The sequence below is a fragment of the Prenolepis imparis genome, unplaced genomic scaffold (genome assembly GCF_030444845.1).
Source record: "Prenolepis imparis isolate NDT839.2.m4 unplaced genomic scaffold, iyPreImpa1.0 SCAF_8, whole genome shotgun sequence".
NCBI lineage: Eukaryota > Metazoa > Arthropoda > Insecta > Hymenoptera > Formicidae > Prenolepis > Prenolepis imparis.
The window spans coordinates 6051174-6076039 of record NW_028141166.1 but is presented as its reverse complement, the minus strand read 5'-3'; the positions used below and the strand labels follow the sequence as shown (position 1 = coordinate 6076039).

Genomic DNA, 24866 nt, shown 5'->3' with positions numbered 1-24866 from the left:
AGCTTCCATCGATCCTCTTCCATAGTAAGGTTCGCAATCTTAAGGAAGGAGATCCCAGGGAAGACATTAAACGACTCCGAGAAGATTATACCGAGTTCCCGTACGATCATTACTGTGCCAATCAAATTTAACATGTAATTAAACACTAGGACGGTGGGGAGAGAAATGCTCTCGAGAAAATGCGATATCTTTGAAATACTTCTTTCGTCTTTAATGTCGTCCACTTGAGAATCTCACTAGCTCTTAGATAATCCATCGATAATCAGTTTCCGGAGTTGATAAGCGACACAACGCATTTCGATGGACTATCGATTTCACGTTTAATGTTGAAAGTCGAGACTCTACTTTTTTGTTTACGCCAGGCTTTAAACTTATACAATCTCTAAGTGTGTCTTCTTCCTCTTATCGCAGATTAAATAGGCTCGATCAATGTGATGCCAATGGAAAGTGTTTGACGACATTTAATTAACTAAATTAATTAACAAACCGCGAAAAATATCCATCATAAAAATCTATATTTTTTATCATCAACTTATATAGGCACATACTTATTTTAAAGTTTCATCAATATTAATTATCTTAAAAAAATCTTTGGCAAGATACTTATTTATTTATTTATATGTAAAAAAATACAAATAGAAAAATATATAATTATATTAATAATAAAAATATATGTTTTGTTTATAAATATATAAAGATATAAAGATATAAAGATATTATTATAGAATTGATAGTAATTGTGTACGATGAGGTTTAAATTTATTCTAATGATGCCACTGTGTTGTGGCTGCTAATGCCTAATAATTGTAGTATCACTCTAACGAGATATGGCTGACCCATGTGCATAATTACTCGTTCTCGGACTATTGAAGTTTCATTCACTTGATCTGCGCAGCAGCGATAGCGAGAGAGAGAAAGAGCGAGCGGGTCATTGACTCGGGAAGTGTGCGAATGCATTTCCTCCAACGAATCTCGAACTCGTCGGGTTTCAGACGGAAGATATAAGAATCGAAGTAATCGAAATGCGAGAATCATTGCGACAATGCCGGTTCTCTGATCCTAAAATGACACTTAAAATTTTTTTCCGCTTGTGAACGTCATTTGGTGAAATCAATTTATAGTATCTCGCTTTATACTTACTTTTTATAGCAATATCACAAATAATTATTCTGGTTTGTGGTGGAAATTCGATCGACTTATCAAATGAAAGGTGATACGAATACAAATAATTCTCTATTGAATGATATTAATTAAAATATATCTTCAAGTTCGACACTGGCCATTTTTTAATTAGGTACTTAGTATTTTTTTTTTAAGTACACAGAGAATTTTCTCTTAGAATTTACCCTGATAATCATGGTAAACATGGGGCAATATGGCATGGAAAGAATTTTATGAGAATTTCTCTGATTAATATATTTATCACAATAAAAAATAATAATATCTATCACGATAAAATATCAAATATGTTTGATTAATTTTACTAAAAGTATAATAAAATTTACTAAAAGTATGGTAAAGTTAATCAAACATATTTTTTAAATTCTTTCTATACCATATTGTCTCACGATTACTATCATGATTTTCAGGGTAAATTCTAAGAGAAAATTCTCTCTGTGTACAAATGAAATAAAAAGCGGTACAGACGAGATATAAACTATAACAACTATATTATAGATTTTTATTTTTTATAAAGTCAGACGGCAAGTTCACATCGTAAAAGTATTTTATTGATACGATGGAATTTGATTCTTTGTGCTTCTTCGTATTTTCTCTCCAGAGTTGTTTCTCGAACAGAGATATCAAAAATTTCGAAAATTCGTTATATTGAATGAGTTCCGAGAGAAACGAAAATGTTAAGAGACATACGCGACAAAAATAAAAGATAAGTTCTGCTGTATATGACATATAAAATATAAATCTGATAATCGTAATCACGACGAGAAATTATCGTAATACACGAGAATGTATTTTTTATTTATTAAATTATTTTTAATACGCGCGCGATCAGAGAGAATAGAAAAAAAATTCCTAAGAATTAATTTCTCCAGAAAAATGCGCTATTTGTTATTTTTATTTAGAATATTTTTTAATAAATATTTTTTGAGACAAATATTTTTCTCATTGTATTTAACTTTATTGATATTATATAAAATATTTATAAATCATATAATAATACGATACAATATATATGAGTACTACTTATGTGTGCATGATAATTAAAAAAAGAAAAAAATATTTTTTAAATAAAAATAAATCTGTGTACAATTGCACATACATAAAATATTTGTTTCGCATGAGCTTTGTAAAACAGCTTTAAGATATGAAGGTCATGAGTGGACCCGTCGATGCAAAGTAGGATGTAGAATATTAAAATAGCGAAGGGATCTAAAAACGAAAAACAAATTTCACATTTGAGATTATTTTTCTTTCAGAAGATATATGTATTTAATATATAACGCGAAGGCGCTATAGGGGGTGGAAACGCAAGGTCAAACTTTGATTAAGCGCCAGTTGGCACGTCATATAGTTGAAAACTCTCGACAGTAGTTCTCGCTAATTCCAGGGGTTGCTCTTTATTATCGCTTTGTCAGAAGGCGAATGCAGTTGCTGCCACGTCGACGATCCAATTTCATCGGATACCATTACAACAAGCCTTGTCAATGACGGTTTAATGTATGTCTCTCTGTATATATTTGACAGGTATCACCTGTATGCGTGTATGTGTATGCACGCTTTATCAAATCATCAAATCATCCTAATATACATAGATACATTATTGCATCCTTATCAGGTAGTGAGAGATATCTCTACCCAACAACTCTTGACCTCGCAATCTATATTGTGCTACGAAACTATTGTCGTTAACAGATCGAAGAAGCACTATTTTCTATTTTGGTCATGGTCCGACATTGTGGCTGGTTGTTAGTCGCCACTACCCTTACGACATGTTACACAATTATCGATGTCATCAACTCGGAACATACGAGAAACCATGACATAAAGCTCGCGTCGCTATAATAGCATAAAGAAATTCCATCGTTGTTATTTATATGCGACCTTTCTGACCAAGGCACGCTCTTATATAAGAGAGAAGAAAAGATAGGGATAATTATGCTTTTAATCCATTAACTATGTAGCGATTATACCCGTATTTTTGTTCCACTATATTCTATTTCGGTATAACGATTACATTTTTTCATTTTTCTTTGCAAGAATATTAAAATTAGATTTAATTAACTGATTAATTTTGTTTAAAGACATGCGATGTCGTTGAAATAAGACAAGTCAAAAAGCTATTTGAAGAAAAAAATTTTTAATTTTAATTCTACATATATATAAACTAAATTTATCTCGAAATAAAATTATTTCGAGAAAATGAATTTAAAGAAATTAAACATTTTTTTAAATTTTCTGCGCGAAATAATTTTATTTAGCTAAAATTACAAAGAAATTCCATCCATGTTTATATGCGACCTTTCTGACCAAGACACTCTCGTATGTAAGAGAAAAAAAATAGAGATAATTACACTCTTAATCCATTAACTAAGTATGTAGCGATTATATCAGTATTTTTGTCTTTTATTTTATTTCGGTATAATAAAATGGTATTATTCTTTATTTTTCTTTGCGAGAATATTAAAATTGGGTATAACTGACTAATCAATTTTCTTGAGAGAAATGCCGCAATATATATGTCACTGAAATAAGACAAGTTAAGTCAAAAAGCAATTTTAAAGAAAATTGAAAGTTTTAAGCCATACATACAAACTTATTTTATCTCGAAATAAAATTATTTGGAGGAAAAAAAATTTTAAGAAATTAAAAGATTTATGCGCGAAATAATTTTTTCTTAAAATAAAATTATTTCAAGAAAAAATTTTGCACACAATTTTTAAATTTCTTTATATTTTTTGAAATAATTGTATTGACTAATTAACTTTTATCACTTAGCTAGTCAATGTAGTCGATTATCTTATGTTTCAAGGAAATACGAACGATAATTATGACTCTTGTACCGATATAATACGTTGATATCTTATCTATCACACACAAGGCATTCGAGTCGCGCGAGTTTTACTACAGAAGTTAGTAAACGGCCATATGTGTCGGAGTCTTTCGCGCGTGTCGTTCTTCCCTCGTGAACAACCCCTAAGTGAGTTGTGTGCTCATATACCGCAGTGGCATATAGCGCGAGATTTCTCGTCACGTGTCTATATACGCGCCAAGTTTAGGACCAGCCAAAGTTTGTCGAGCGACAATTGCTGTCGGTCGAGCAAAACTTTTCGGACAACTTTGCGCCGGACGGCGGCGACAACGTCGACGAATTTTCACGTCGTTTTCTGTTGATGAAATTCGTCCTATTTCGTACGTGTAAATAAAACAGGGTAAACGTTAACGAACGAGAGTATCGCGTATCGCCACAATTACGGAATTTTTAGCGGGATGGATTTCGTCGTGAATTAAAAAAAATTGAGAGATTTTGTTATATATCTATTATAAAAGTATCGACCTTCCATATCATCATAGTTTTTCGTTACATTCGTTTAATGCAAGACATTCACACAAATATCGACTTTGAATTAGATTATTGGAAGATCTATCAAATAATTGTCAATTATGTTTATTTAAATCTACAGATCTTTTAGCTGAATTAAATTGTATATATAAATTTTTTTTTAAATCCAAGCTTGACATTAACTTTGATATTTATATTAATTCCGGCATTTATACTTTTTTTTATACAAATTCCTTTTAAGAACTAAAAATCTTAAATAACATATTGAATTTTGGTTGCAATAAAACTTCTTTGATACGTCATATATTGTAGTTGCATGACAAGATAAATTAAAATAACCATTTTTTGCAACTTTGATTGCAAAATTCTCAAAATTTTGGAGCAATTTAAAAACTGCAATCGTACACAAGGTCAAAAAATTACAGAAAATAATAATCTTGTTCTTCTTGTGTTACTTTTTTTAACTGTATAATCATTTTCTTTCCACGAATTCAATAATCCATTTTAACCTTTTAACTTTATTCTTCTGCTGCACCAAAATTTCCCTATTTTAGGCGTCAAAATCGCCTAATGTTTCCGTTGCATATGCATCCTCTGCAGCGGAAATTCCACAATTTTGGTGAAGCGACAAATTATCTCGGCGTGTGACAAGAGCGACTATGATGCTTGGCACCTGTTTAACGATTCTCGGATGCCTCTCTCTCGATGAGAGATAAACTTGCCTGTATGACCTCAGTTCTAGGACGCCAATTATTCGATGCGTTCGCATTTCTCTGAAACTGTTATTAAGCGCTGCAGCTATATATACATATATATCAAATATATATGTATATTTTACGTCGGGTTCGTTCTGTTTAATGGTCGACTGCTTGGTCAGATGGAAATAGACAGGCGAAGTAACAGTACACAAATTGAAGTGCTTCAATCCGGTTGATTAAATCGCCTTCGGTTTATGCGAGCAACTCGCAGATCATTCTCTGCGCATTCTCTTCTCTATACTGTGTTAAAGATACGCTCCTTCGTAAACTTCTGCGAAAAGTTACGCGCAAATTATTTAAGTATTTTTATATATATATATTATATATAAAAGATCCAAACGCCCTCGCGTTTTATCGCAATGTTCTATCGCGGTTGTGGTACAACGCAGGTGTTGTGAGGTACATAAAAAAAAAGGAAAATACGTGTCTCCCATTTCAAAGCTGTGCAATTTAACCAGATATTCCAGTTTCTATGGCTCTCTCGTACGAACTGACCAATCTGCCCGATTGACCTCATTCATGAATTTCTGAAAGTCTCCCCCGTCTCAATCGTTTACTATCGATTGTCTCTTTTTACATCGGGAAAATATTCTGCATTAATACCGCTTAAAATGAATCATAAGAATGTGCTATATTGCTTGAACGATAACATTGAAATTCTGCATTTTTTGTTAGTAATTTTTGTATATAATGTTTTTATACAATTATTACTTTTTAAAAATGTAACTCAAGAAAATCCTTAACTAATATATACGATTAGATTTATCTCTCGACCAGACCTACAAAAGAAATCGATTTCCATTTAAAGAAATAATAATTAGTGAATATCTTGAAAGTAGTGCTATCTGTAAAGAAATTGATATCGCTGTGTTGTGTTTCCCTAAAGTCAAAAATTTTTTTCGTAAAAGACGTAAAAAAATATTTAGGGTGGGACACATTAATACTTTATATAATCTAGATTATAAAGATCACAAATATACGTGAGATTGAAAATTGATTCGCGACGGAATGAATTAGCAGAAACGCGGTAGTTGTTCACACTCTTTCGTAAAATTGGTTTCGAAATACTCCTCCAGGTTACGAGCGAATTACGTCGATAAAATGTTGATACACACGATGAAGTACTCCGCGATGTGGCAGTTTAAAACGCCGAGGCCGAAGATCAAGACCGGACGACCTTTTTTTCCACGAGTCGTTAGAGCTATAAGAAGAAGAGGTGAATCGCTTTGTATTTTATCGAAAAGTGTAAATGTCAGCTGTAACTTACCATCCATGCGAGACATGAGCGAAACGGCTAATATGTATATATTCTATTTATGTGGCACACAGTTGTCGAAGCGTCGCATATCTCTTTAGTGTAACGTCTTTAGTGTAACATAGCATAGCAATATTTTTTTTGCAGACACATTGTTTTATTTTTCGAACGATGAAACACGGATGTCCATTTTATTTCGCTATTATTCGTGTTAGCTACGTGGAGCAGAAAATAGGACAAATGTATAAAGAGAGGAGGTTTTTCATTTATTTTTATAAATAATATATTTCACGAACCCGAAATTAAAACAAATGTCATTATATTGTATTATTTTGTTAAAATCGCAGGTATAAATTAATGTAGAAAATATACACATATATATTTTTATAGCTCACAATAATAACATACTACAAAAGGCGACAGAGACAGCTGCACGAATTTCACGAATCAAATTTTTCTCGGTTCTTCGCATTAACATTGTCACAATTTTACATCGGAAATTGCTGGCGGGAATAGTACGAAAATTGCATATAGTGATAGTTTGTATTACATTTTAACATCTCAGCCGCGTCTTGCCTCGATTCGCGCCAGTTGCTCTTATCATCCCCCGCCTCTCATCGGGTTGTGATAAATGGCAAAGTCAGAATTCTCGACGAAAGAGTCTCGTGAGAAATTTATTTGACGTATCTGGGTTGGAACAAGCCGACGACACTGTTTATTTGCGAACACCGTGCTATTTCTGGACTGTGAACGCAACAATATAGCTTAGAATTCTTGTCTCCTTGTATTATTAATATCGAACGTCAATCTCTTATTTTGAACCTTCGGGCATAGAGAGCAGACGCATAATTCTCTGCCCAACGATCGCACATATACTGAATAAATTTTTTAATACAAATTCAAGAGACGAATATAGGACAATTAAACATTTCGGTCCTTTCTTTGAACCATCTTCAGCAGGTTGAGTAAGAAACATTCGGGTAGCTTGTACAAAAACAGTACAGACTATGTCTGTATCTGAGGTCAGGATATACAAGCTATCTGAATTCTTCTTATGGCTAGTTTCTTCACCTCCAGTTAAAACTATATCTTCATCTCTTTTTAAAAACATATCTGAAAAGAGACAAAGATATAGTTTAACCGGAAGTGAAGAAACAGGCCATTAATCAACCTGCTGAAAATAATTCAAAGAAAGATACGAAACGTTCAATTTAAATAGAGAAGTATTTTATAAGAAAATTGTTGTGCCTAATTTTTGCGCTTGACTCTTACTAGCTTATATTCGTCTTGAATTTATATTTGTATACCAGAGCCTTTTTTCGATTTATTATAATTTTTAAATAATTTTTGAACGAAGACGGGCATAACTTTCTTTCCGAGAGAAAAGCGATCGAAATCTATTTGGTTTTATTTGATTTATTTTTACGCGATTGCTACACTCTTTTGCTCCGGCGGTGTTCTCGAGTTAACAGCGGAAGGGAGTAGTTTCCTCGCGCGAACATTGCAACATCCATTCTCATTTTCGCTTCTTGTCTGTTACCAGTTTCCACGAAGGCGCTGGCGAGTGCGAAGAGCCTCGGCGGATTCTTGTACAGCGCCGTGAACAAGGCCGGGAAAACCGTGGTGGAGGCCAGCGTGAAGATCAAGAAGACCGTCGAAGAGAACGTGAGTCTTTTTAATTATTTCACTGTCGTCACTAATCTTATAAGCGCTCTGATCGATTTGATCGATCCAACCTCTATAATGACATTACTGCTGCAGTCGATGATTTAACTCGAGATATATCTCGGGAATCGATTTCGAAATCACGTACGCAGTAATTACAAATAATATATCTTGTTAACAAATAGTGATGGCTTTTTTGGCCAATCCAAATTTTAATTTTACGGATGTTGCTTTGGGAGGAATCAGTGCATCGATAATCACATCAATATTTCGCGGAAATTAACGGTTATTTTATTTCGGAGATGTTTTTCGCACTATAATTCCAGAGGCTATGTTTACAATAATTTGCACATGTTATATAAATCAATAATAATTTTAATATTTTCGCCGCGTACCGTGATGATGTTTTGACATTTCGTGTCTCTGAAAATGTTGCATCGCCGCATAAACCGTGTTCGTCCATATGTACGGATTAACTTGAAATATGGCAAGGAGTACCGAGCTTGGAAGTAAATTTAGTCGGAGAAGCATTTTTTCCAAGGGATGTACAAGAAACTGTATTTCCGTAAATGTTTTTTTTTTTTTTTTGTTTTTTTTTTTCTTGTGAGTTTTATCTTCTCATCGGCCTTATGTCTCTTTGTCGGTTATCGATATCGGCTCGTAGGATTTACGATTTTGAAATGGTACGGGCTGACGTGTGCATGTATGTGTGTAATATACATACACATAAGAGAAAACGGTATTTCGCTAGAATTCGGCGAACCCGATGGTATCTCCGGGATGCGTAATCGCACATTGTGTATACATTTCGGAAAATAAAAGGGAAGGGTTTGACGTTTCGCGTCAGCTGATTCTTACTCGTCTAGTCCCAATAATCGAGAATCCGATATTCGAGACGATAACTTAATAAAATTACTTTGCAACTATCCTTTACGAATTTTTTCGACCGGCCTATTGAATGGGATTTCTCCCTTTCTCACCCCTCGATCTTTGGATGGATGTATCGATGGCCGACGCAAATTTGCCAAATGCGACAGAGCGAAATTCGACCCGGAATCTGGGTCATCGGGATGCATCGCTGCGATTTTCGCCCACGAGATGATATACATTTTTTTTCGCGGTCTCGTGCAAATTTATCGCGGCACGCGAGTCGTCGGATTCGTGACATATTAATTCGCGCACAATTATTATAATAGCTCATCCATAAGAGAGTAATTAACCGCTTAATATTGTCGATCTATTACAAATTAATCATAATTAGATATGAAATAATAATAGGGTTTATCGAGATGTACATATATGTATAGCATTCGTTCTATTTCGAACTTTGTTTCACATGAATAATAATATTCCATGCAGTAGTTTGCATCATTTATTTACTCGCGAAACGCTCGATGAAAGCGTTGATATTCTCACAAAAATTGGTCTTTATATTTCTAAATCTCTATTTCCTGGAAAAACATTGAAAATATAAATAGAAGATCTAGAATTCTCTGGAATTAAAAAAAAATGTCTCTCTTTAATAATTTGTCTTAATAATGTTTTTCATAATACTACACACAATTTTCTCTTATAGAATTTACCCTGAAAATCATGGTAATCGTGGGATAATATGGTATGGAAAGAATTTTATGAGAATTTCTCTGATTAATATTTATAACAATAAAAATAATAATATCTATCACAATAAAATATAAAATTTGTTTGATTAATTTTACTTTGCAGTTTAGTAAAATTAATTAAACATGTTTTATACTTTATTGTGATAGATATTATTATTTTTATTGTGATAAATATTATTCAGAGAAATTCTTATAAAATTCTTTCCATACCATATTATCCCACGACTACCATATGATTTTTAGGATAAATTCTAAGAGAAAATTTTCTCAGTGTAAAAAAATAATATTAAATTATAATATTTTTCTTATGAAAGTTAGTTGTCTTGTCAGTATATTTTTTTCAAATTCAATATTTGAAACTTAAATGACTCTGTATATCTTTTTTTGCTTGATTGCATGAGTAGAGAACTTTAAAAAATACCTTCAATAATGAAACTTAATTTAAAAAGTTGCATCTAATAAGTCTCTAATTTTGTCCGGAATTTTTTTGAACAAAAATACGCGAAAAATCCGGGAATTTTCAGGGAATTTTTTTACAAGATTTGATTAGACACCCCATGTGTAGACATATATTCAATTTAAGCAGTTTTAATACGTCATAACGTGACGACGAAAAGTCACACATTTTTCTCGGCTTCTTGCCAAACACGTTTCCTAGCAATCTCAGCACTGATTTATCGTTTTCGCTGCGTTGACCATACAGCAGCGCGACATTCGCGTGCACACGACACGTAATTTCTCAAGAGACCGCGAAGTATCGCGAGACGCATGCATTGCGCGTACACTCGTCGCAGCATCCATTTGTCTCGCAATGATCTTCGATTACCAGGTTACAGAGAGGTCAGAGAGATATTGCCCGATTACGTTGTCAACGCTAATTCAGTTAACGCAGACAACAATCTGTACCTATAATTGAAATAAGAATATCTCTAAGAGTATAAAATTTTTGAATAGGCGAATGTGATATTGTATAATTTTTATTAAAATTTATTTTAATAAATATAAGAATTTGATAAAAACAAATTTTAATAAAATCAAAATTAAAATAGAAAATTATAAAATAAAATAAAAATTTATAATTCATAAAATAAATTAATAAATTTAGAGGATTTATTAAATTTTTATTTTATTTTATTATTTTTAAAATTTTAATTTGATTAAAATTGATTTTTATTTAATTTTTATGGTTACTTTAGAGTTTTTTTATTTTTATTCAGTTATTTTATTTTAATTTTTATATTTATATTTTATTCAGTTTTTATGCTTATAAATATTTTGTTCTAGTTCATATGTATAATAGAAGTCTTCATAACAATTAATTTAGATATCAATTCAATTTCAACACACTCTTATGTACAATTATCGAGAGAGATATCATCAGTTGCAGTAATAATACTGTTAGTAGTTTCAACAATCTATCATACTCAATAATTTCGGTATTTACAATTAGATTCTGGATTTAATTTCAGGCGTATAAATTTACGCCGGCGAGTACATGAATGTAACATAAATTCGCGCGTGTAGATGCACTCGATGCTATTATCGTCGAGCATATATTATTGTTGTAACAAGCCTTACAACAGATTGAATGCCTGACGGATAGATACTGTCGCGTGACAGGTGCCGGCAAACAAAACGACACGGGATCTCCTCGAATGTACTACAAACTCAGAAACGTGGAATTATTGTATATAGATATTACGCGTACAGAGCTCTTTCTCACAAACCAAAACTATGCATGTGCAATGTGCATCATGCTTTTTACATCGTTCATCGTATCGTGTATCGATTACAATCGACGTTGATGAGAAAATTCGTTTTATCAACAACGTTATCATTTAATTGTTTTACACGTAAATCTTTTTTTTCCTATCGGATCTCAACAGTTTATTTAATACGATTTTTTTAAATTATCAAAACTGATTTAAAAGTTTATTAAATTAAACTGCACGAATTTGCGCTATTGCTCTGTTCCAATCTCAAATCTGGAAATTTATCCTGCAATATTCTTGAACGGATCGTATCTTCCGGATAGAGATGTTAACGGTGCTTCATGTTTACGAGATATTAAAACGGGACGATTCTGCCATTTTCACGCATTTTATGAAATCATGAATGTGTTTTGGTTCCGGTGTGTAACTCTCTAGATTTATCGATACTCTGCAGAGCAGATAATAATACAGAGAGGACTGCTCGAAGCATATGTTGTTGTTGGATCGTATCGAGATGTAATACATGTCAAGATTCTATGTGCTTTGTTATCTGATTTCGTCTTTCATTATTGAATTATCTTAGCACGAGGCGAGCTTTCGCGAGTGTTTTGTTGTTGCAATAACAACCGATTGTATTTTATACCCAGACCGAATGACGCGAGGCGATTTGTCTATTGTAACTTTACATCATCAGCTTAGCTTCAAATCTGATTTATTCGCGGTCGTTGGACATGCTATTGTGCACGTGCAACATGACAATACCTCTTACTATAATCTTTTCAGTACAGTTTTTATTTATCTTTCGACTTCGATTTTTTATAATCGTCGTTATTTTAAACAAATTAACGAAATGTTTCATCGTCCACTTTATTATTTTTCTTATACATATATATATATATATATATTTAATATCTTATTTATATTTAATTATTATGTTTCTTCTTATATTTTATTTTATTTTTAAATTATAATTATATAATTATATAATTAATTCTTTTCGTGTGTATATTTCTATTTTGTTTAAATTTGATTTATATGAAGACTTTTAATTTATTGAATTTTTGTAGGTTTGTGTCATAATTCTATTATATCTTATGAGAATTTTATTTCTCGATTTCATCGCGAAAATGTAAAGTCATATAAGATATCGATGTGATGCTATGGTTCATGGCGATATCTATACTTCTTTTGTGCTGATCTCACGTCGCCGCGGGCGTTATCTCGTGCCAAGTAAACGATAAAAGATTTCATTCACTTTGTCGTTCGTAGAGACCGTCTGTTTACGTCTTTATTTTTACCAGCGGGAAATCTTCGAGAACGAAACTTATGTATATCGTGTCCATCATCGATCACGCGTTCTTATATCTTCGCGACAGCGTATACAGCTGCTATATCGTGATCCTCATATAAAGTTTTCTCGTGAAATAGCTAGGCACTTTACGCACCGTTTACAAGTCTTAGAATTTTGCTACATACAGATATTTAACCAACTAAGATGTATTATTCTGAAATAATGAATATAAAGTTTTTTACACAATTCTATTAATGTAGACAGGCTGCCAGAATTATTCAAAATAGCTGTGATTGTCTCAAAAAGATCCTCTTTTTGTCAAATATTATATGATATTACATTGGCATGTAATAATTTTATTTCAACAATATATTACCTATATTATGTATAACATACGTATATACGTATATTATACTATAATATTTTGCCTTTTATATTTAATTAATACTTTGTTGCTTTTTTAAGCGAAAAAAGATTCTAATTTAATTTCTTCATTTAATGGAATTGTATTAACTAACTTTCTAACTTTTATAATACATATATTATGTTTGCTAAAACCATTTAATGACCAATATAACATGGGCACATATTTGTCCTTCAAGTTAGCTCCCTATCAGCGTGAAATTAGTTCTTATCTCAAAATTAGACGTTAATTAGGTGCTGAAAGTTGAAGGAAATTTGTTTAAACTGTTTGGCAGAAAATTAAATTTATATTGGAAGGACTGATTTAATATTAAGCTGCCTCTTCATATAAAAAAAATATATAAATAATACAAATGAAAAAGAAAACAATGCGTAATAATTAAGAACTTTAAGAAATTATTAAGACATATATCCAAAATAAATAAAATGTCTTAAAATTTCGTCTTTATTTTTTTTATTTGCATTATTTATATGTTTTTTCTTATATTAGGAGAATATAGCTTAATGTTAAGCCAGTCTCTCCTCAATATAAAGTTAATATTCTGTCAAACTCTGTAATTAGCACTTCATTAGCACCGCATTTTATTTTAAGATAAGAATTAATTTAGCACTGGTGGCAGAAGGGGAGGAGGCTAACTTAATGAGAGTGCTTATTTGACCGCGAGAATGCGGAATCACGTAGTTATATTATACTTTGGATCAAAATTCACGTGTGTATGTACAGGCTTTTGAATTTCGATGTCTGGTTAGCTCGAAAGTTTGAATCCCGTAATGAGAGAAGTTTCATGTATATCGTAAAACTCACTTTGTCCTCTGCGTGTGTATTCCACTTTATCCGATCATGCAAAACGCATCTATATTTAGTAATCCTTCTTTTCCGTCAACTTAGGTAGATATTTATGGTAAGACCGCGTAAACTTTGCCCTCTCTTTGGTTTACTCGGTTAAAGATCTTATTTTTCCAATACAAGAGATTTTCCAGACAAGACAATTAATATTTTTATCTCTTTTCGAATTTTATAGAGAAAGTAAAAAATGCACAATTTTTCGGATCACATAAATATAAAATCGATTTATTTATAAAATTTTTTATAGTCATCTAAATGAGTGTAATAATGTATAAAACATCTCATGAGACTTTATTATATCCAGAAGGATGATAATCATCCTTATAAATGTTTCTGTGAAATAATTCCAAGAAAAACACTTGTATAACTTCTCTATCTTTTGTCTCCGGAGCTATAGAAGTTGAGAATTAAATTATAAAAGTTTTCCGTCTGCACAATTCAGACAAGCGTAACGACTATTTCTTCGTGCATGAGAGAACAACATTCTCTTCTTTCGCAAATTTCGAAACATCTCTTCATTATTAACGTATAATACTGCAAAATGGTCGATTTAATATTGCAATATTACTTTAACATGCAGCATCAGAGAGAAGGAAATCTTTTTAAAGCGAAGAGAGTTTTGTTTTCGAAATATTTTTGAAACGAAATCATAACTTAATATGTAATATGTAATGAATTGATCAACGAGCGGTATCAATAATACAGCATCCTTGCAAAGCGGAGGTTCAGAGCGGACGATAAATTCCCTAAGGACAGAGATTGTATATTTAAATCTACGTAATTGTACACTAATATTAAAAACCGAAGAGAGAGTCTAGTTAAGGCACCGCGAGATATTTGCTTTCGGTCTGGCGCGTCTGATCAAAGCGCGAGTGTAATCACTAGCCAACAAGTGGACAAAGTCGGGAAGACCTAGTAGTAGTCCGTCGTGTCTAGTCAGCCGTTCAGGGGAAATAGTTGGTTTTTTTCTTCCTTTTTTTCTTCTTTTTCTTCTCTTCTTTCCTTTTTTCTTTCTTTTCCTCTTCTTTTTTTTCTTTTTTTCTTTTATTAACAAATTCTCCAGCTTAAAATCGGTTTTTCCTTAAAAATGACGAGGCCAGAGCAAATTTCCCAGTTTTTCATGATAAATTCGTGCCTTTAAGTCTCAAATTAAATTCTGCCTGAAATCAACTGAAGACTATAGTTTGACAATTCTTTAACTACGCAAAGTTTAGTTCATAAAAAGTAGTACTTGTTCTTTAATCTCGTTTATAACTCGAAAATTAATTTATCGATGCCTCGACATTTTCGCTGAATTAAAACTCTTCATATTGACCGGAGAATCTGCGGTGATAAGAACATCCGGTGATGGTGAGGACACTCTGTATGCACACGAATCGAGCATCATCGGTCGCGCGCGAGATATATGCGGGGCGTGTATATACAGTTCCGCGAAGAATAGGGGCAGTTGGTATTGATCCGCAACACCAACCACCCCTGGCCCCTTCCTTGATTTGAGATAGAGAGAGAAAGAGAGACTCAACTCTCTACGTTAACGGAGGGGCTGACTCACATACCGTCGTTGCGAGCATCTCCCGACTCGTGCGTGGACTTTCGCGAAAAGCTGCCAACAATAACTGCAATGCCAGTTGCCACTTCCGATACTCTCTTTCTCTGTCTTTCTCTTTCTTTCTTTCTCGATGCTCTCCCGCGAGATCTTCTTTGCGCGAATAGCTGCTTAATTAGGTCTGCTAGCGAGGTCTTTTATTTTACGTTGTTACGTGTAACCGATTTTTTTTTATTTTTCGCTCTTGCGAAGATGATTCCAACTGGTCTTCCAGCGCGAAGTAGATTTTACTACATTTCTTTTTCCGTTTCTTTTACAAGCAACACGTTGCTTTAAGTATTTTTTTTCGACTCATTAAACGCAGCTTTGTTGTTTTGCGTGACACAAATTCACCTGCACTGAAAATGAATTGTTACATTTTTCTCTTGTGTATTTCTGTCTTTTCTTTCTTGTCTGAAGATATATTATTTTATTTTATTTTTTTGTGAAAAAAATTCTTGGTAAATGATGATTATTGTGACAGTGTTTTTTTATATGAAAATTATATTTCTACTTTTTTTCCTTTTATTCCGGTCTATAAAAATTATTTTTTTACTTTTCCATTTTATATTTCGTGTACGTGTAAAGTCGTCTGAAAATTTCCACATTAAACGAATGAAATGAAAGGTGGGATTTGTGGTGACATTACGGTGACTTACCGGGATGTCGTCTCGGTGGACGAATCGATGAGATTAAACATACCCCTTTTATTCCACGTTACGAAACGGTAATTGACCTCTGTTTTTCTTTTTTTATTCATTCCACACTCCCATTTGTTCTATCTTCGCCGATGCACCAACCATCGCTGCGCGGTTGATGAGAATCGATGGCCTGGGAGCCTTGAACTTTTTCCGCTCTGTTGCTCGCACACTACACGCATACAATCTTTCTCCTCTTACAATACCTCACCTGCCAGTCTATTGAATGTCGATTCCAAGTGCCGATAGATTTTGCTAGTCCTGACAGCTCAAGGTTGCAACGCGACTGATGGTTGGTTCATTTTAATAAACGCATCGCTGCGTTCATGCATTGTGTATTTCGACGCGCGATGTTCGGATAATGGACGAATTAATTGAGGGCAGATTTTGCCGCCCGAAATTTTCAATACAATGTCAGAGTGTCTATTCCCTGGAAAAACCGCGAAAACCGCGGATTGTCAGGGATTTTTTTTTTTTTACCTTCAAAAATGCGGGAATTCTCGTGAAATTTTATTGAGTCTCTGGGAATTTTTTTCAAAAATTGTGTCTTTGATAATTTCCCCTTATATTGCAAGCGGTTTCCCCTTATATCGTGTCGCATTATTTGAGCTGTTGTTACACACGTAATGACTTTGTAATTAAAAAGGAAACGGAATGACAAGATTTAGATAATGTTGTATTATATCAGATTTAATCGGACTTTATCAGCCCGGAAGATCTTGAAAACTTCCGGCGCGGTTATAAATATGCAGGCGAATACATATCAACACTCGTTCGTCATTACCTGTCAGCGTATCGATGAGGTGCTACAAGAACTTGTACTTGTCAGAGCGTTATCGATGCACTCTCATTACTCTGTGTTTCGACGAAATGGTATTGCTTATTCACTGCTCCCACTGATTCCTTGAGGTAATCCATTCGAATGCAGATCTTTTTTTCTTGCACACTTTTAAATTCGACGATACTTGATCCGTTATACATGTGTATCGTCATCCGTTATGTCGCAAAAAATTGCTTTTCTCGATATTTTTTAAATAAAATATCTCGTAGAGATTGACAGTCGCAAACATTTTATTTTTATTTTTATTTTTATTACGGTTTTATTTATTTTACTACAGTGGGAAATAATGAAAGTAAAATTTTTTAATTAAAAAGTTTGCGTTGCTCGTGAAACATTATTAATATCAAAATGAAAATTATGAGAATATAAATATACTATTACAGAATAAATAAAACTCTTGCTAGAAATTACAGCCAAACGCTTTGACGTGAATGAGATACCTTTATTATGCAATATCAATTATTTTTACGTATCCGATGTAACAAAAAAAAAGATAACGTTGATGTTACTGAATGCAACGTTAATTACATATACAGGAAACACAAATTGCTTCATCGCCATATTAAATTATAATTTCTTTTCTTGTGGATTTTTCATTCATTTCGTTTGATAGCTCATATTCTGCATTATGCATCGGCCATAATAACTGTATACTTCTTATCATTGTTTGAATATATTACATATATCAAGTACGAGCATTGCAATTAATAATATCCATTATCGATGAGATTTCACATCGTTCGATTTTCAATTTTTGTTTAGACGCGATTAATCGCTTTTAAATCTGATGATGCAGTTAGGTATAATCTTTGTCGAATATGAGGAAATCATATTCATATCTCGCACATGTAAATTTACATAAATTTATCACGATAACGATATGTAATAATAAATTTCCCGGTATCTTCTCGTTATAATCTTGTTTTCTCGCTTTGATCACTGATTCACCGATCTCGTTTTGATCATCTTTAATTTTTTATACAGTTTTATTCTAATCGAAAAAATATACGCGCGCACGCCAGCATTATTTTTTATATTTATATATTTTTAATCGTGTTACGAACCATATTTACAAAGATGTACTTTGCATATCTACGTTTTTATTTTGAGATATGGAACGTTTTTTACTGTGCTAACGATTTTTTTTTTAGTTTGTCTTTCCACGACATATAATAAAATACGAGTCGATTTTGTATTAATAAACTATAATTATTTATTAATTAATTTAAAAAAATTTTTGTTTTATACCAGAGTATCGTTTACCAAGAAATTTATTATTTTTAATAAATAAATAAATTTTTTGTTATTTTTAATATAAATAAATAAATATATAACGCATTTTAAAGTATTAAAGTACCGAGAAATATATCGATATTTTTTCATGTTTGAATATTAATGATTCTTCTGAAACCAAATGGCGTTTTATTGCCATCGGTCATTCAATGATTCTAAAGGACGAACGAAAGGGAATACTTGTTATCGGTCGTTCACGTACTATCGTTATCGCGCATGTGACCGTAGAGACTCTCTTTAGCAAGACACTCCGCCTGATCGATATCGAGCCTTGACCTTAGCAAGGGTGCATCGCTCACAACGAGTGTCATGTAAGTATCGCGCCCGATGATCACAACGCGCTTTTTTTACCTTCGCCATCTAACCTTCATCGTACATAAAATTTGTACATCAAAGAAAAGTGGTCTCGTGAAAGAGATTGGTGGTCTATTCTTGATTAGGGCCTCGTGATTCGGACTCGTCTTGAAAATTGCGCAAAAATCGAGTTTCAGAGAGAGAACAAAGTTTTTCACACAGTCGCGGAAATTAGAGTCAGCAGCCTGAAAAATCACCTCATTTTACGGCGCGGCTTTAAAGCGCCGAGGATGGGTAATTTTCGCCGTATATATCTGCCAGCGACTAAGTGCTAAATAATAAAATACCGCTATGAGCGCGAACTCACGAATTTAACTGCGAGACACGCCTGTATCGACTAACCGTCAGCTGGAGCGTGCTCGACTATGCCGTTTTCAAATCTGCGAGAACGTTTGCGCATGTAAAATTTTCAGGCAAGAGCAATCTGCCGGGCAATCAATGTACGGGATGAGATAGTTGAAATTATCGCCTTGATTTTTGCCTTTTTTTTCAAACAACAATCAGAGCACCTGACTATAGTGATCGATAATTGTGTTTAAAAAAAATACAATAAAAGTTATTAAAAAATATATATTTCTATTTTTAAAAAATTTCAAAATTTCTCTGAAAGGCCTTCGCTTAAAAGGATTTTGTCCCTCTTTTTTAGTGTAATCCATTTTCTCTCGCCGATAATAATGTTGATGTATATCAAAATGATAATTTCAAGTGCTCCACTTTGTATAAAATTATTAGATACATATAAAAATATGATATATTTAAATATATGGATTAACTAATTAAAAATATAAATTAACGTATGAAAAAATATATTCCTTTTTAATATGTGGATGAATGGAAAAATTTTCATTAATAAGATGCAAATTTGACTACTGAACATATAGTATAGATGGCTTAAATTGCATATCATACGTGTAATGTTTCTTAGCATTCGCCGAAGCATCATTCATTACGCGTCGCGTTATCACCGAACCGCTGGTACCTAATTGAATGTTTCATTATCGTAACGAACGGCGGGCAACATGGATACGCGCATTGAATACGAAAACAAGCTTAAAGACTAATTATCACGACGCCTAGAATGGGAAGATAAACCGCGCGCAACCATGCATTAGCTTAAACAAAAAGGATACCAGTTCCGATTCGATTTACGATGATTTGATTGTTCGGCAACGCTTAATGGCGGCTAAACGATTAGTCAAACATGGACATTTGATATTTTAAGCAGCCAACTACGCAGCATATTATACCGTTTTATATACAATGTGATAAATTAATTATCGTTTAATCGACTCCTATCGTGCTCGCAAGTACAACAACACGTAATCCGCTTCGAAACTCGATATCGCGTGCATAAAGTTTCTCAATGAATTCCACTGATGATGATACTGCAAATTTCTCAAACTTTGAAGGTCAACATGTTGTCGCATTATGTGTGCGCGATTATATTAGCGGCGTAAGAAATAGTATCTCTCTCACTCGATATATACTCGAGGTCTTAAAAAATCACTCGCGTTGATATCTTTCACACTAACAGAAATAGGAAAGAACGTCATAAGAAAAATCGATAGTCTTTTACTTAATTCGATATGAAGGAACCTTTCAAACCTGAAAATTCTGATTTCGATGAAACTTCACACATTTATAGGGGGGATAAATAGATTAATTAATTATTAAGAAATGTTCAATTTGGTGCCTAAAAACGATTTCAGAAAGTAAAACCACCTCTCTGGTTTTTCGCTTTTCCCGATATATCTCGAAAACATTCGAGACATTCAAAAATGTTTTGTACAGGTTTCATGATAAAAATACCTCTATTTAATCATATTAATAAAATTTTGAAAAAATAATTTTTGAAAAGAATTTTTAAATCCTAAATAAGTATTTTTTCAAAATTTTATTAATTTAATTAAATAGAAGCATTTTTATTATGAAACTTTTGTATAAAACATTTTCTGTATTTCAAAGCTTGCAGATACCCAATCTAAAAATTCTAAATTCGATTATTTCGAAAGTACAAAATATGAAATATTATTTTTTATGAATATTATTCGAATTCTAAAAAATGAAACTTGATTATTGGGTTCGACTCGAATTTTTAAGTACATATTAAACTTGATCCAATCCCTAAGAATCATTTAAATTCGATGAGAAATATCCTACTGTATATTCTATTCAGAAGTCGAACTTTTTACCGAACGTCAAAGAATTTCTATCTGAGCGATCTGAACGACAAGAATGCCTAAGACTTGTATCTCTTATCGAGAAGCAAAAGAAATTGCGATCTCCTTTATCGAGATATCAACGCGGAAGTCGAAGTACCAAGTTCTTGAAAATGAGAATATGTTAGTTCGATTATACTCGCTTTGCAGTCTCGATTCCGCGTTAATCGAGATCGAAAGTTTTCTCATTTTCCTACGTCGCGAGCGCAAACGAAACCCGCTCTAAACCGAGTTCAATTATCTCTTTCCTGCTGCTGCCGCGTCGGGGAAGATGTATTATCTCGTAGATTTAACGGCAGAATCCGTACACGAGTCAGGTAAATCGGAGGATCAGTAGGAACGCTGATAAACATGTTCGCAAGATCTTTTTTTCTCGCAAGTTTACGTCTGTCACTTGACGAAAGAGAAAATTAATTGTTTTATATATATTAAGAATCACCATTTTTTATTAATTTAATATATATAATTTACTATTTAAAATATTTAAGAAACAAATTGTGCCCTGTGCACAATTAATTTAATTCCAGCGAAAAATTAAATTTCGTTGGAATACGCATCAACATCCGCGTTCGGTTCTTAAGGCCTATCACTTATATATTTGTATTTTAATACGGAAGAGCCTTAATAATAATTCTTATTGTTTAAGAAACAACTTAACAAATTAATCAATAATTTCTTAGCTAACATGAGAGAAAGAATTTTTTTACACATATATTAAAGATTACTATTTTTTATAATAAAAACTATTTATATAAAAAATATATTTACACTGAGAAAAAATACTGTTGAATCAACAACATCTTTGTAGTTAAATTTTATTTTATTAATTCAATGATATTATTTCAGTATTTTTTTCTCAGTGTATTATTTAAAATGTTTAAGAAACAATTTAATTTAAAGGGAACTTTAGTAATGATAAAGAGAACATTTGAGAGAAACTTTACTATATAGGAAAAACTTTGTTTGCCGCAAATCGAGTACTTCGTAATATTTCAATAATACCTCAGCTAAAATGAGAGAGGATTACTTTGCCGTAATCTTAGACTTATATTGCGGTGCAAATTTCTTGTCGACTCCTTTTAAGAGAGAGACATCGTCAAGCCGGCTACTTTCCGCGTCCTATTATCATTCCTCATTTCCCTGCTCGTTTCTCAGCTCGCTGAGTTTTTTTCCCTGAAATTTAATGTTCGCGAGTAATCTATTATTTACCCAAACGGTTAGTATCACTTTAACATCTCTCATATAGTTTGCCGACATTGTGCAAATAATTACGAGCTTGATCATTGAGCTTTTAATTTGCATTGGAATGTTTGCATAAGTAGCTGTACGATTTTGCAATTAAGTTACGAGTTTTTCTACGACCTTATTATGTGAAGAAATATCGTAAAATCCATATTTTTGATAATTTTTATTATTAAATTTTAATTTCTTATTTAATTATAATTTTTATTATGCTCTCTTTTTACAATGTTTTTTTTTTGCAACAACTTACACGAAAATGATTTCTATGATAACTATAGCAAACGAATTCGACAGACGTATTCATTAACATCCGTCATTCGCAGATCGTGCGAATGAAAAGAATAAAGAAGAGAGATTGAAAGAAATAAACGCCGTAGGCATAGCTAATCACAGAACGCTCGATAATTAAGTTTTTGTGTCAAATAAAATCGATACGCTTGCAAACTCAAAGCGGACAGGCAGTTCCGCCGAAAGGTCAACTCGTAGACAATTTACATCCGCAAACTCGTTTTACCTCTCGCCACTGTCTCTTTCGTCGCTTCACACGTGCTGAATAATGTCACTCTAAATGTGGAATCGCGCGAGATAGAAAGAGGGAAAGAGAAAGAGTTTGATTGCGAGTCTATGAATATTTTTTGATGAATAATTTATAAAATGTTCTTTCGTACTTTCTCTCTTTCTCTTTCTCTCTTTAGGTATATTCGCTGAAAGATACACAACGCGATCGTCTTTTTCGGAAATATTTGTACGCGTCAATTGGAAAATTTCTCGTCGCACCTGGAGAGAATGCAATTATGTCAATTCGATACAATTTCCTCGTCGCAGACTATTGCATTCCTCGTCTTGATCGATGTCATTTCTTAAATTTCTGAGAATTCGTATTATACAATTTTTCATCTAATTTTTTTTTATTATGTCCTCTCTGCAACGCAATCTGTCTAATTATTATCCAATGACTACTCAGTCCTAAGTGAATTTAAAAAGTGTTTAATCGATCGATTAATATTCTAGCCAAGTATCAGAATATATTTTGTCTTTTAAGTTTCTTGAATTCACAATGGTCGATATTTTTCAGCGCTCGCTCGACATAAATCGCACTCGACGGGACCTCTTTCGCCGATTGCTCTATCGCATGCCGAGTCGATCGATTCGTTACGCGGTGCAAATTCAAAAGTGTTGCCGACCATTACCGCGTATCAATGTATTTTAGTATATATATGTATATAAACGCGCGTTCTTTTTCCATTAAAAGCGAGCCGGCCGTGTCGAGGCGCAAATGCGAGCGCGTCCCAGTTTGCCGTTCGCTTGTATAACACGACTTTGCGGGCTGTAAAGGTTTTTCCGTGTCGCGTGTAGGTTCTCCGCTGTATCCATCGTGTGTGACAGGTGTCTCGTAAGGGAAACAGTCGCTGCCTTTCGCAGGCGCAGCCTTGAACTTGGAAGCGCGAGACGATCTTCCAGCAATTGTTCTCCCTTGCTTTTATTTTTTGATATTAATTAAACTTGGACGAACTCGTTGGATCGAAGATGGATTTGATCGATATAAAATTTGAAGTACGCTTGATATTAATCCTTTTATCAATGAATTGGTACCTGGGTATGCGTACATGATGGAAAGATGAAGAATTATGCATGACAAAAGAGTTAAGTACACGTTGATATATAGGATGTGCAATTTTAAACTAATATATGCGGCGGTTAATTATTACGCGGCAGGTAATTTACGGGGTTAATAACAAATTTAATTTATACCCCAACTGAATGCGGCGTCGTCTATAGAAACGAGTAATATCGATCGGTTGATATTTATGCATCAATAATGTACGTATAACAAGGTGGTTTGCAGAAAATTTCCGACTTTTTTGGTATATGACACAATCTGATTCACTGAACATGCATTGTTAGTCAATAATAGGTTCTCTATTACGCTAACAGGATACAGAGAATATCCGGAAACACGTCATTTATGTCGACTTCCGGCGGTAATGCTCTCTCTTTGGACGTATATAAACTGATTATTCCATCCTATATGTATTCCGAAGGGTAATCTTGATAGACAAATATCTCGATGCGATCCTATATAATTAGATTTCAATTATGTGTAATTATCATTAATTGAATTATAATATCTGGGAATCCGCATAGACCGCAGATTCAACGTTGAATTCAACAGACTCAAAAGACAGAATATTTAATAATCCATTAGGTTATTCACCAGAATCCGACATCAATCACAGAATATTAATCAATAGATAAAAATAAATAAAATTCTTTAAATTCACAGGGCTGAGTGGTCACTCATTTGAGTTACTTATTGTAACTAGAAAGATTATAAACAAAGAGGATATAATAAAAAGAAATAAAGATATTTAATTATGCGCATCTCTCAGATTATTTTTGTTTATCCGGAGGAAGTAAATTAATATATTGGGATATATTTATTTTTCACCTTGCATATTTGTTTTCTTAGAATATATTTTATATTTTACTATATACACAGAACTATACAATGAACAAATGAACAAACGGACATAGAGGGTGT

The 24866-nt window shown here is 33.0% G+C and overlaps 1 protein-coding gene across 5 annotated transcripts in view; it reads left to right on the top strand.

The window, feature by feature from the left end:
- Sap47 (Synapse-associated protein 47kD) overlaps positions 1-24866 on the top strand; it is an 84014-nt gene that overhangs the window by 13715 nt on the left and 45433 nt on the right. For 4 of the 5 annotated variants that reach the window (XM_083044857.1, XM_083044859.1, XM_083044855.1 and 1 more), the window contains exon 4: positions 8076-8197. In XM_083044857.1, coding sequence (XP_082900983.1) covers positions 8076-8197 — 122 coding nt within the window. Of the gene's footprint in view, positions 1-5456; positions 5558-6353; positions 6494-8075; positions 8198-24866 lie in introns of those variants that run through there. The other variant, XM_083044860.1, reaches the window with a different exon arrangement.